This window comes from Mchenga conophoros, linkage group LG16, assembly GCF_057382185.1.
Source record: "Mchenga conophoros isolate Kocher_MC1m ecotype Shallow Benthic linkage group LG16, M_conophoros_male_GT1.1, whole genome shotgun sequence".
Lineage (NCBI taxonomy): Eukaryota > Metazoa > Chordata > Actinopteri > Cichliformes > Cichlidae > Mchenga > Mchenga conophoros.
Window position 1 is genome coordinate 25,059,899 of NC_140541.1, and position 14,598 is coordinate 25,074,496.

General features: G+C 39.5%; 2 protein-coding genes across 5 annotated transcripts in view; one reads left to right on the top strand and one right to left on the bottom strand.

Annotated features, from left to right (window-relative positions):
- galnt13 (polypeptide N-acetylgalactosaminyltransferase 13) overlaps positions 1-10,616 on the bottom strand; it is a 36,803-nt gene extending 26,187 nt beyond the window's left edge. For 3 of the 4 annotated variants that reach the window (XM_085248850.1, XM_085248849.1, XM_085248847.1), the window contains exons 1-3: positions 10,200-10,616; positions 4,622-4,902; positions 115-283 (exon numbers count right to left, since the gene is read on the bottom strand). In XM_085248850.1, coding sequence (XP_085104976.1) covers positions 115-283; positions 4,622-4,763 — 311 coding nt within the window. In that variant the 5' untranslated portion in view covers positions 4,764-4,902; positions 10,200-10,616. The remainder of the gene's footprint in view (positions 1-114; positions 284-4,621; positions 4,903-10,199) is intronic. The other variant, XM_085248848.1, reaches the window with a different exon arrangement.
- A 2,207-nt stretch (positions 10,617-12,823) lies between these two features.
- On the top strand, positions 12,824-13,950 carry rprma (reprimo, TP53 dependent G2 arrest mediator candidate a). Its single transcript, XM_085249242.1, has one exon. The coding sequence runs from the start codon at positions 13,079-13,081 to the stop codon at positions 13,385-13,387; it is 309 nt and encodes a 102-aa protein (XP_085105368.1). The 5' UTR covers positions 12,824-13,078; the 3' UTR covers positions 13,388-13,950.
- The last annotated feature ends 648 nt before the right edge of the window (positions 13,951-14,598 follow it).

Consider the following 14,598-nt stretch of genomic DNA (forward strand, 5'->3'; position numbering starts at 1 on the left):
AAAAAACCAAAAACAAAACAAGCCTCTTAGCAATGACGGTAAAAACATTATGTGCCATGAAATGTGATGGATATCAAAGATCTGCTGTTAGTGAGGACACACGAGCCTACGCACCCATCCAGCCTCACATCTGGCAGACTCCTGTTGAGTGCAATCATATCACTGGCCATCAGATTGAACTGGTTAATCTTAAAGAGCTCCTTCATTTTCTCCTGGTCATCCTTAGGGATGTTTACCGCTTTGCCCATCTCACCTGGACCCTCGTGGCTCCGTGATATCACTGCTGTAACGTAACAAGGACACCACAGAAAAATATTTGATAAGAAAACATATTTTTTCTCACCAATGAGGCAAAAAAATTAACATCAAACTGCATCATAAAACAAATCCTACTGCATAAAAAATGGACCTTGTGGAACAAGGAGAGTGCAGAAAAGCGTGCGTGTTCTATTTCTGTCCACTTTGTAAATTTTCTAAACTCATATAGCACCCAGAGCATGAAAACCTAATTTTCCAGATCAATGTGCATGTGCGTTTGATAACAGAAATAAATGTACTGGCAGCTGGTGTTCACATATGAACAGTACATCATGTTCACATTTATTACATTATTATAATACTGTATATACAAAAAAAAGTGAAAGCCTCTAAAAGCCTGTGCTATTAAAAGCAAGGAAAAATGTGTTTCTTCAAACATCAGTGCATGCTCAGCAGAGAAAAACCTTTAACACAGCGACAGTGCATCCACTCCGCTTAAGCCCTCTCCTGGTGGTTCTGGCTTAGGCTGACAGGGTATTAAGCACTGTACACTTTGCCAGCTATATTTAATTTAAAAATTTAATCTATTAGGAGGTTTTGAATTCAGAGATTTAGGCCGATGTATTAATAGGTGAAAAAAAAGCAGCATGACAGCAAAACAATTGCTACAGTTTTTGCTATGAAAGGCCTGGAAAATATCAGAATTGCTACTGGTGCTGCACAGCGCAAGCTTCTTTCACCGAAGGTAAGTAACCACCCATTGATTTATGGCTCTGCTCTCTCTCACTCTCTTTCTCTCTAATAATCTCTTAGAACAGAGGCTGTGATTTCCATGAAAGGGGGACACATAGTTCACATTAGCTGCATGGCCTCCTGCTAAGAGGATTTCCTAAGACCCCTTTGTGGAGACGGACTGGGATCGGTCGGATTATAACCTAAACTGATCCTGGGTTTTCTTTATAATGCTGCTGACACTCTTCATTTGGACACCAGCTGACATCTGATGGACACAGCTCTCGAGCTGCATGACTGAGCATCAAAACATTCTCAGCCTGCTCCAGCCATACTCCAATCCATCATTCTTTGTGTGTGGATAAACGTCCTGCTGAAAGAGAGAGAGCACCAAGCAAACCATCAATAGTAGTTTGGGTTTCTAAAGAAATTGTAGTGAAATTGCCAGCTGCAAAGCTGAGACTGTGCAATATTGCTTGATAGATGGATGGCGGCCAAGCAGCAGTGCAATGACTAAAAGCTGGAAGCTGTACAGTACAGGTTTGTGTTATCTGAAAGCTAATTTGTACTGCCTAATTTATAGCGGCTGACAAAGTATTAGATATGCTAATGTGAAAATAGGGTTAAAAGGGCAGCGAAAGGTGCTAAAATGAGAGTTAAATGTGTAATTATGTGTAAATTCTCAAGATCCAACTTAAACTATACAGGTAAGAGTTGTCATGTTTTGATTGTTAGCTACGAACCATGTGCACTAAACACATCCGTGCATCTTTGTTGTGAGCTTTGTGTTGGCATTGTGATTTTTTTTCCAAAGCCTTCAATGGTCATAAAGCTTGTCCTAGTGGAAAATGCAAGCTGGAAGGGACATCTTTTAATAGTCTTCCCCTACTCTGTAGGCACCAATTAGCTTCACTTCACATCATCGGTCACTTTCTTAAAGGAGCCCATAACATTTGAAGGGCCTGATAATTTATCAGTCTCTGAATTATCATAAACTGACACTCCCTAATGACACTTCTTGACCTGGTTTCCAAGTCCTTATCAGTTGATTAGGGCCCAACTTCCTAATGACGTTCTGAGCCCGAGTCAGTGTACGCATGGATAAGTGTTGAAACAGTCTGAACCCAGGATTTTAACAAAAGAGAGAACCTAGAGGCCTAAAGAAACACTTCAACAGACCAGTGCAATTAGCAATCTAATTAAATTGCTTGGTTTTCTAGAATATTTCCAACCTTCTGTAATGCTGTGGTAGCTAAATCAGAAAGAAAGGTTCTGGAAGAGAGAAAGATGTAAAAGTGGAATATCAGAACAGTAGCCAACATGCTATTTAGGCAATGCCAGGTAAGAGAAGAAGCCACAGCTGAGACCAACACACACGTGAGCGTGCAGATTTTGTGCAGTCATCATCACATGGCTCCTAAGGTTCCCCTGTTGTTTTCATTCTCGTTTACGTAGAAAAAGATCTGTGTAGTGTTACACAGTTGGAGTCTCCTCCTTAGGCTCAATCCATTCTTTTTCATCCAGACATTACCTCCTCTTCTTCCCTCTCCTGCTCTGCTCTGCTTCCTGCCTGGCACAGCTGCCATTTCATTAAAGATCAGAGAAGCTCCTCTTGAACACATAACCACAGAAGACCATGAACACACATCACACAGAGTGCTTCTACACGTCTCTGATATGTACTTTAACTGTAACTCTCTCTGGTGGTACATGACAGGTAAGGGGCTTTGTTCATAGAAAGATTCCAGCCAATTATAATTAATGTACCATCTGTGAAATGTAAGTACACAGAACTGGCTTAATTATTCTTGGCATAGATGTAACAAAGATTCCAGGAAGATTTTGGTCTATATTGATATGACAACATCACACAGTTGTTGCACATCCAAGAAGAGAATTTTCAGTTCCACCACATCCCAACGTTGCTCTATAGTATTGAGATCTGGTGACAATGAAGACCATTCACAGCTTGAGATGATCCGAGCTTTGTAACAAGGTGCATTGTCCTGCTGGAAAATGCCATCTGAAGATGAGCACATAAAGGAATAGATATGATCAGCAACAATGCAGAATGGAGATCAATCAAGTGAGACCATGCGAATTATAGGAAAACAGGCAACTGAGGCTGACTTGACAAGAGTGGCACCCGGTGTGGTCTTCTGCTTCATGGTTTGACATGTAATAACGCACCCTGATTCTACCAGCCTAAACCAGTGTGGCCATTTTCCTCTGACCTCTCACATCAACAAGGTATTTTCACAAAGACAACTGCAGCTCATTGGAGATTTTCTCTTTTTTGGACCATTTTCTGTAAAGCCAAGTTTATGAAATCTCCCCATCTGCCACCAACAACACCACCAAATTCAAAGTCACTTAGTTCACCTTTTTGCTCCCATTCTGATGATCCACTTCAGTGGGTCATCTTGACCATGTCTAAATGCACTGAGTTGCTACCACTTGATTGGTGTCATTGATTACACATTTTGTTTATCAAGCTGTTGCACTGGTGTACCAAAGCAGCCATACTCCTGATGACCTAAAACTGCCTTGTAGATATTTTTTAGAAAGAAGAAATTTGTTATGGAGACATATACAAAACTTATTTTTATATTAAACTGCAAGAGATATGAATTTTCTGTCTGAAGTTAAGCATTTTTAAATCATATTCTATAGGGAATACTTAATCGGCCTCGAGCAGTCATTCGTGGAACCCCAAGGGCTTCATTATTCAGCCTCAGAGCTTGTTTTGTCTACTTAACATACTAACACGTGCTTTATTGTGTTTTCAGCAGGTTTGCAGTACTGACAAAGCAAATTTTTCATGCAAGACTTGTTTTCACTAATGTGAATCCAAGCAAAGAACTATTTTAAACCCAAAATATAGCAGTGAATTTGTGCTAGACTAAAAATTATATTTTCATTTGACAGCTGAAAAAACAAAATAAAACAGGGGTACACTAAACAAGATAAAACTTGAAACACCTGCAGAGACATTGCAAAATCCAGTGTTTGACAGCAATCCTAAGATATAGTTCATATACACAGAAAATCCTGCGATCTTAAATGCAAAATAACATCCAATGTAACTGCTGACTTTTGTATGGTAATGAGACAGTAACTTGGAGCTCAGCATCATTCTAACCTTAAAAGCAGATTACTAAGCTTCTTAGAAACCTGCTTACTTGAGGACATGTGAGGAAATTAACTCTCCAAGAGGAAGTGTGTTAAAGTGATTTGAGCAGCACACCTTTATACAGAAAAGCACAGTTTTACAACAACAACAAAAAACTCAATTTCATCAGTTTTGTTTCATAGTCCATTGAGCAAAAAAGACACTACATCAGAAATGTCTAATTCCTATAAATGTATTAATGTTTTTGTAGTTATAAAACCAGAATTCCTACCTTTTCTTACATTACCATCAACTATTAACTGTTTCATATGTTTTATGTGTTTTTCTGCTCTTTCAGGCAAAGCTTTCCCCTCAGTGAACACTGTTTTAATAGGATTTGTCACAGATGATGAATATTTTACACTCAAGTGAAATTTTAGAAGGTATTATTGTCTCCAGCTTACATTCTCATGCATGTTTGATACAAAATAACAGGGAAATTCTGCAACATCAACTTACCTCGAAGAGCAGGGAGCAGCGAGCGGTCCTTCCTATCATCACATTTGTTACACTCGCTGAAGTACAACAGCAAGAACACATCCACCAGCACCCACACTAAAGAGGTGGTCAACACCACCTTGCAGTAGACAAACCGTCGCATCACCTCTCTAGGATGACAGCCAGGCAAGTTGATAGCGAGCACTTAGGAGCGCTCAGGCTGCCAGTGAAACATCTGAAGTCCAATGACAGGGTGAAGTAACAGGGACGAAACCAAGCAGGTTTGACCGCGGGGCATCATCCTTCAGGAGATGGGAGAAGAAAAAAAAAGAAAAAAAAAAAAAAAAAAAAAAAAAAAAAAGAGGACAGAATACTAAATTTAATGTGAAATGACATCATAATAGTTTAAGTATTCCTGCTATGAATCCAACTGATATCAATCCTTACAATAAAATGACATAAAATGCAAAGGAGGAACTACATTAAAGTAGATCAATATTAACCTCTTTTAACCTTTCTCAGGCTTCACTTTATCAGTTCCATTGCTCTGTTAGCATCCTCTGTCAGAGGTTTCCAGTAGCTACTTAAAAGACCTGCAAAAACATTAGTATGAGTATGACCTGCTAAACTTAAGTAAAATTTCTATGATCTTTCTAAGATATTGATTGATCAGCTATAATCTAGTAATGACACTGCTTCTTCACTGTTTTAGGAGGAGGACCATTATGAAGCTCAAATATTTCCTTTTGTAATTTATTTTGTAATTGATCTACTTTTTGCTTTGAGTCATGTAGAAATGTTTAAAAATATCCAGGGGGTCTTATACAAGCTGCGATTTCTTTTTTTACTAGTAGTGGTTCAGTTTGTGGCAAAACAACAATGAAGTTCATGCATAAGTTTAAGAAGTAAGCTCTCTATTTACTCATCTGTGTGTTTGACCTGCTAGTCCATTCTTAAAACACTCGAGTCTGTCTTCATCACTTTAGCCCATTCATTTTCCCACTTTCTACAAGCTAGTGACCCACTTTTTCATGTCCTTCTGATCTCAGCGCTCGTCTATCATTCTGCCTTTCAGAGTCTCATTCGTGCGACCTGCCTCCTCCCTGCCTCCACCTAACTAAAAGATCTTCATTTAACTTTTCATTACTTCTTCTCCACCGTCACCAGCATCTGGGTTCCAGGGGATCCTGTCCCAGCATTGTTGGGACTCCACTCTGCTATATGGAGTCACTGTAAAAGTACACTGCTCTTTCAGTTCAATGGTTTTCATGTCAGGACATAATAAACATATGGTGAGATCTGCCAAAACCAGCTGTTAGTTTCTGTGGAGCAGTAAGGATGCACTTGCATGTGACACAGTGCAACAGCTGAGAGGACCACCAGGCTACACCCCATGAAAAATGATCTTGCTTGACAGTAGCCTGTTTTGTATTCAACTGTATATCACACTTAATTTTTCATTTTTTCTAAGCATGACCTCCCTGTACTGATTTTTGCAAATCATATTTTCTTCCGGTGAAGTATAACTGACAGCATATACAGACAAAAATATACTCTTCTTCAATGCAACAAATTCCTTTGTTGGATTATTTTTTCTTGTTCAGCTACATGAGTGTGACTTCAGTGTCTGATCAGGTTTTTTGATAGGAACATTTTCGTAGTGGTCCCCTACGCTTTGTTTTGGTGAACTTTGGGTCTTCGCTTACAGTGAAGAGCTTTCATGCTAACAGCATGTAAGTGTGTGGCTGTGAGTGAACACTCCACGTTTTTTATCACTATTTTTTCCACTGTCCACATGTTATGCAGGAAACCCATGAGCTACATCTCAGACTCAGTTAAATGTTTAAGTTTAAGACAATATGTTTAGAAAAAGACTGAACAAGAATGAATGGCTTTTTCTCTCAAAAAAACAAAAACATGTCAGCACAGCCTAGCTTTGCAAAATCTGGAACAATTTCCTTTGGACAGATGAGACCAAAGTGGAGATGGTTGCACATAACCACGTTTGGTGAAAACTAAACAGAGCAAATCAGCACAAACATGTCATGCCAGCTGTCAAGTACGGTGATAAATTGGTGATGATTTGGGTTTGTTTTGCAGTCAGAGGATCTGGGCACTTTGCAGTCATAGAGTCAACCACAAACTCCTCTGTATGCCAAAATATTCTAGAGTCAAATGTGAGGCCATCTGTCCGACAGCTAAAGCTCAGCCAAAATTTGGTCATGCAACGGGAAAATCATCACAAGCACAGCAGCAAATCTACAGAATGACTGAAAAAGAAAACAGGCTGTACCTTAAGAAAACTGTGCATGAACAAATATCTGCAAAACTAAATGAATTGAAGCAACATTGGAAAAAACAGTGGGACAGAAATCCTCCACAGTGATGTGAGAAAGTGAACAAATAATACAGTTATTGTTGCTAAAAGTTGTTCTATAAGCCACTAAATCATGTGGGTATGTAGCTTTTCACACACCGATCTGCACTTCAGTTCATTTTCTGTTAAATAAATAATAACACAGCGTACTGCAATTTGTCATGTTTTATAGGTCATCTGATGTCGTATTTACTTAACTTTATGACCTGGTAACATTTACATGCTATGTAAAACCATAGAGTGTAAAACCTTAGGGCATACTTTCCTTTTATCATGACTCTAGGTTCAGCTGAGTCTAATTCACTTTAAATTATATAGCGCCAAATCACAACAACAGTTGCCGAAAGAAGCTTAATATTGTCAGGGAAAAGACCCTATAATAATAGAGAGAAAACAGAAAACCCAACAATCAGACAGCGCCCTGTGAGCAAGCACTTTTGCGACAGTGGGAAGGAAAAACTCCCTTTTAACAGGAAGAAACCTCTGGCAGAACCAGACAACCAGACAGGGGCGACCTGTTGGGGGTGAGGAGAGGAAGACAGGGCAAAGACATATGGTGGAAGAGAGCCTAGATTAATAATAACTAATGATTAAATGCAGAAACGTGTATAAACACATAGAGAGTAAAAAAGGTGAGTAAAATAATAGCCAAATAGCTTATTACTCAAACTCTGTGCTTCTATAAATCACGGTCAATTCTCAAGCAATCTTTGCTTCTCTACAGGTGTTTAACTTTACTGCAAACATTTTCTAATTATAACTAATAATGATGAGCAACATATGAGACAAATAGCACTACACATAGTATATTTTCTTCATACACGGTTCTCATTTTCTATTTCCATTCTTTATTGCTTTTACAAGAATAATAAATAAATAAAAATTAAAAACTGAGGAATGAAGGTCAAATCCAGTCTCCCACATTGGACTGACCACAGTCCCTTCGCATTCTTCCATTTGAGAGGATGAGTGAATGCTCATTTCCCTTGTACAGTCTTCACCCACTTCATCAGTAGTGCTGCTAAGACCATCTGGGATGCTTAAATACCAGAGGCAATTTGCAGAGGTTAAATATCTCATTGGCATGGAAAGTGCGCCTCACAATATTTCTGATGAAAGACAACATAATTTTCTGTCTAAAAGGATACTTGACTGAAATTATAGGTTTTTGTTAACTGAAAGACTTACGAAAGTACAATCTGGATGATATTACAGTCATGAATAACGCTTACATTCAAATACACAAACCAAGCACAGAAATGGTCAGGAGGTTTTTGAACATCTGTAACAAAATACACCACAGTGCTTTTACATTACTCTGGATAGTAAAACAGATCAAAAAGATTGGATGGTCTACAGATTGTTTCCAGCCTAGGATGATGTGGTACATCCCATGTATTAAAGCCACACGAGCCTCTTGATATTCTCAAAATGTAAAATACATTAAACATAGTTTCCATAAATAACTATGCATTTAATTGCCAATGCATTTAGATATAACTTACCTGAGTAGTTACTTTCATAACTAGCTGAAAAACGCCTGCAGAGGAGTAAGGACAGATTTCCTTATCTTTCGCATGCAGCATGGTAAAGACTTTGCACCACACACACACACACACACACACACACACACACACACGCATCTCTCAGTCCAACTCTGTGCCCCCTGTCTAAATGTCCATCACAGAGGCTGACACGCTTACCTTAGGCTAACTCTTATCTCATTCAAAAACAAGGCAGCCTCTACCCAGCTGCATCAAGACTGAAATCACAGTGCAGTGGATGATTTCAGTCACTCAGACAGAAACTGCACACTACTCAATAAAGTAGATGGATGCAGTCTACACTTAATGATTGTAATGAACAAAACTGTGACATTAAAAGCGAAACACAAGTCTGCATCTAGCATATCACCTCCACTCACACTGTAGACAGATCAATGATGATTCTGCCTTTATGATGTCTGTTTGCATCTCTAACCATCTGCTTTGCTGCATGTGTGTTACAAACATATTTGGGTGACTATGACTGCACCAGCCACACCACCAAGAGTTTGCTGGTCTGAAGAAGTCTGACTCAATTAGTCCCACCATCTGGAGAGATGAATATTTCCTGTCTGCTGTGCACAGCTCTAAAAATACATGTCTACATTCTCGACTTGAAGCAATTTTTTTTTTCTTTCAATCTTTTCAATAGGAGTGTAAACCACTGGCCATTATTAACTGCTTCTCAAGTGACACTTAATTGTGTTGTTAGCAACACTCTTTGTTGTGAAATGTCTGGTGCAGTGCTACAAGTTAAATTATGTATTCCTCGCCCATTCAACAGGAGTGCTTCTACTGTATGCAAATGAAAGGCTGTATACTTAAGCTGCCAAACTGCGTTTCACAGTAATATAATTGGACACGGCTCACATCAGCATCTGACAATGGAGCTGTGACAGTAACAGGAGACTAAAAATTTAATAAATTAAAAAAACATAACATTTTTGCATGAATCTTTTTCTCCTCCACATTTACAGTACAAACCCTGCTGACCATCAAAGCACCCACTGAGGTTTGGGTGCTTTCTTAGGAGTAAGAGAGACCAGGCCAGCTAATAATTGACTTTGATATTTTCCCATCACGCACCTGCATCTAAAAGGTCACAAGCATCATGTAAAGCTGCAGTACTTTCTTAAGTGTTAAATGAAAACTGTATTTGTTATGTATGGTAAAAGAAAAAAAACTGGCATACAAACAATTAATAATTGGGTTAAACATATTGGTACAAACTGGAAGTCGCAGTGGCACTGAAAAATAACAATACATACACTGATCTTAGATTGCCCACTATGCATATGCAAGAGATTGTGGCAGCAGAAAATCATAGGCTTACTGGAAGAAAAGACTCCATCTATATAGCTCACTGTGGTGGTCTTAAAAGTGTTGATTACCCTCAATCTGTCAATCTTTCACTCATGTTCAGGTACATTAGGCCTTGGCTTCAAAGACTGGTTTATTAATTGTTAGATGTCACATGAACAAGACGACAAATACTGTAAGAGCAGCCAACCAAAACCACTCATTTTATGGTAATATAGATTAAATCTAAACTATAACCAAGCTCTCGACCACATTAAGATCACGGTTTAATGGTGTGATGTGTAACCATAGGAGCCAAATTTTAGTCTTGCTATGCAAGGTGTGCACGCAACAGAAAACGGGGACACTCTTTGCTTACCTAAATTATGGATGGAGTGAACCATTGACCTGTTCCTGACTCGCTCCCGGGCAACGTGTTGAACGTGGACGACATACCCAAATCTAATGCTAATTACTGGTTTAAAAAAACGGGGCCAAATTTACCGCGCGAGCGCATAACATCTCGTAAAAAGACACCTAAGTTGCAGTCCATCTCAGCGCAGAGTAGTCCAAAATCCAGTCCGTCCAGTAAACCTTCTCATGGTACCCGTGTGGACTCCTTAATGTGATAAGTCTCCGGCTGAGCCGCACTAAACCGGTGGATATGAAGAGTCTCCATTATTTTTCCCCTTTTGCGTTTAAATGGATATGCGGTCACTGCAACAGACGCCTCTCTCCGCACACCTGTTTTCCGAGTGAATATTGTAACGCTAAGAGGACAGGCTGAGATAATAGTCAGCACAATCTAACCTCAGCTCAGACCGACCTGCATATATACCGAGTCTCCTCTCTGATTGGCTCACAGCGACGTCGCTCACGAAATCCCTTTGAAGTAGGGCTTCACGGGCGTCTGGTAAATGTAGGCGCGTGCATGCCACCAAATATAGTGTTTGTTTTTTTAAATCATATATTAACATACGTTTATCGAAATACGCTTAATTAGATTTTAGATACTTGAATTTTTATTTTGTTTTAAATTCGTTTTCACGGAATCTTCTCAGACATATATTAGGAGGTCAACTTGATGACAGTTATTTCCCATACTTTTCATTTAGCATAGGTTACCTGCAGCAAGAAATACAGCTATAAAAGCAATCAAAAGAAACGCCCAAATACCTATGCTCTTTGTGAAATGATCTTTTATTGACATTCTCGGTTTTAACTTTGTCCTAATATTCTGAACTAAGCCTGATTCCTCGTGTGGTTTTGTAGTTTCGCCTTTATAAAGCTTATAAGCAACTGTTAGAGCGTTTTCCTGTTTATGTTTCCAGTAGGGACAAGGAGAAAGCTGGTTAAAATGCACTCTAAGGCAGATTACACCCGGTCTAAAGGTCAATTCACTGAAAATTTCCAAACGACACAGACACTTGTGTACATCACAGCTATTTTGAAGCAGACTTTTGGTGGATCGTGTTGAACAATGCTGCCATCTACTGTTATTGATAAGAAACTCGGTTTTGCCCCTGGGCAATTAGCCAGATAAAATCTAACCGAAGCATTTAATAAACATTCAGGGAATCATAATAACTCTGATGTACTGTCAACAATGTGCAGCCACAGACTCCAAACTCTCCTTTATTGCTATTTCATTTACCTCAGCGACAATAAAGAAGCTGCAATAAATACTGCAATCTGTTTTCTGTGAAATAAATCTGACTTCCGTTCATATCTGCAGTGTATGCAGATGAACACTGGCTTCAGATCAGACCCAAATTATCCACTAGATGTCACTACACGCCCTCCTTGAGTTAGAAAGTAATAAAAAAAATTGAAAATAATACTTCTATTATCATTATTATTAGTAGTAGTAGTTTTAAGACTTTGAGTAACTAGATGGCTTTGGGGAGTATGTTTTTCTACGACAGCTGATTTATAGTATAAAGTTTTTTTCAAGTTTTAGAGTGAGCTCTACTGGCTGGGTAATTGTGAGGGAAATGTAAAGTAAAACTCAGTGGAAATAACCTGAGTTTTGAACTCAAAACTTTATTTCAAAAAAATTCAGAAAGGATTCCTTTTATTGTTTATGACAGGCCAAAGCTGTGAGGTGTGAGGCATAAACCTCCTAAAGGCAAGATAGGAAAACACTGTGCTATAAGCAGGCCTTTTGCATGTGGCAGTGGAAAAAACACTGATTCATATTATTAAATTTGCCTCCAAGCCATTTCAGGGTCCTCATATTGTGCATGTTGGTTCACTGTCATGAACAAAGCCATTGTTACAAACATCTGTAACACTTGTGTTCTTATTATTATCACGGGGAGCTTAAATCAGCCAGCTAAGCATCCAGTCTGGGCGGCTTTAGATCATGTGTAGGAGGGAATATATTTTGGACTTTTAACTTATATTCATAGGTTTCAGCTTTTCCGGGTAATCTGATAATCATCGTTGCCATTCATAAAAAGGAATTAAGTAACAGATCAACAATAACAATTAAAACTACAGAAATTTCTCTCTCTCTTTCGTTTTTTGTTTGCTTTTCAATTCACAGACAAATTCATCAGGACTTTTTCTGTAATTTTACGCATGTATTAACTACATCTTACTACATTTACTACATCATTTACTTCATGTAGAAAAACTGAGACGTGCCGTTTCAGCTGCAACACGCATTTGTAAAGCTTATGAAGCTCACTTTGCATTCGTATATTGAACAGTTCTGGTCTTCAGTATGGCTGCAGGAACACGATGCAAGCTGCTCTGGCCTCTCTCTGACACGGGGTCAGCAAAGACCTGTCAAGGTTTTGAATGAACCACCAACTCAGTAAACCATGCATGCATACACACACCAACACACAGATGGCCGCAAACACCCAAACATACGTAACAGACAGTACGTAATGTCCTACATACATGCACATTAGTAGCACGCATGCGGTCCGGTCGTATGGTGGCGCTCTTGCTGTGCCTTCCTGCCACTGGAAAACAGCGACAGTCTGGCTATTTAACGGCGGGGCTGGTGGCTTCATTCCGCTCTGAAACTGGCAGCACACCACATGAAATCCCCAGTAATGCGATGCCAAAGCAGCTTGTTAAACTCAAGAAGAGCGCTGTCTGATCTGGGGGAACTTGTTCAACTCGCCGCCTCCTCATCTTCACTTTTCACTTCATGACAATTTCTGCCGGATCGTGCCCAGCGCGTCTTTCTCTCTCCGCCTTCCGCATCTGTCGCACTGAAAGTTTGGTTTTGCGAAAGTAGACATGAATAACACCGGCTTCAACCAAACAGAGAGCGGTCTATTCAACAAGACAGAGGAGGTTTTTTGCTGCAACTTTTCATCCGTGGTGACTGATAATGGCTTTGTGGCAGCCGCTCCGGATGAGAGGAGCCTCTTCATCATGAGGGTGGTCCAGATAGCTGTCATGTGCGTTTTATCCCTCACGGTGGTGTTTGGCATATTTTTCTTAGGCTGCAACCTCCTCATAAAGTCAGAGGGGATGATTAACTTTTTGGTAACGGACAGAAGACCGTCAAAAGAAGCGGAAGCAGTTATTGTTGGAGCCTACTGACTGATAAAGACATATACAGTGATCACACTCTGATCAGATGGCCACAGATCGGAGACAGTGTGATGATCAGCCGCCAAAACCGGGCCCCGTTTTCATAATGGTACTTAGAAAAAGAAACAAGAACTCAGAGGAGCGGTCACCTTGCAAGAGGTAACTGAACTCTGCTGGTGGCTGATACTCACGGGGTGGGTCTACCTTATTTCTGCTGGCCTTTAAAGCCAAGAAAGACTCATTCATCTTCTAGAGGTATAGTGCGTTTTAAGCCTATTGTTGTATTAAGTACTGTAGGCTATTTAATCACGCACTGTTGTCATTTCAGTATAGTTTCCCTGTTTGTAAAGCAGCATCCTTTGTCAAAATAGTGGCAAAGTCTTTGTATTTGCTGCTTAGAAATACCTCCTTGCATCGAAAATGCAAGGGCAAAATACATGAATGTTGTATGCCTCTGCATGCAACATGCAGCTCTCTATTTTCTGGTGACAGTTGTTTGCGTGTCTTTGTCGGCAGCGGTGAAAGTCCGTAATGCTGTGTATCATGTTCATTTGAATAAATTCATTCTGTAATTAAAGTTTTCTTCTTAAGATCTGCTTTTCTGTCATATCCTCCACCACGCCCTCTGCCAAAGTAACTGAGATCTCAGAAGCTAAAATTACAGCAGGAGAAAGAGCTCTTTGATTCATACTGTGATAATGACATGATGTTAAAATACAACAGAGGGTACTGATCCCGATGAATATATATTTTTAAGCTTTATCTATATCTATGAAGAGTTGTACAGTTACAGGGAACAAAGAAATAGCTGCTTTTCCCTCTTTTGATTTTTTAAATTAGATTTAGATTTAACATCTAAATATGAATTATTTTACCCAAAAGGATGCCTTAAAAATGCTCTAGAGTCCAAGAAAAAAAAAAAGCCTTCCCGCCTTCCCAAGAGAGCCCTGTCTGGGTCAGATTTTGATCCATGCAGCTTTTTACATCCTTCCTCCTTCTGCCAAAACATCTGTTATGCTCATCCCCTGCTTCACCTGGATTCTACCTCCCCTGGAGCCTTAAAAATGACTTGCTTTCTCAGTTCAGAGACAATACGCTGCTGTCTGATTGCCCACCTGTGCTCCGCTCGCAGTTAAATAGAATCAACTTAATTTAAAATGCCCTTCACCCCAGTTACTCCATCTGTTTTACCCTTTCTGATCTATGCATCTTGTCTGACA

Excerpts from the sequence above, each read along its gene's own strand:
- rprma (XM_085249242.1), top strand. The coding sequence starts at position 13,079 with ATGAATAACACCGGCTTCAACCAAACAGAGAGCGGTCTATTCAACAAG.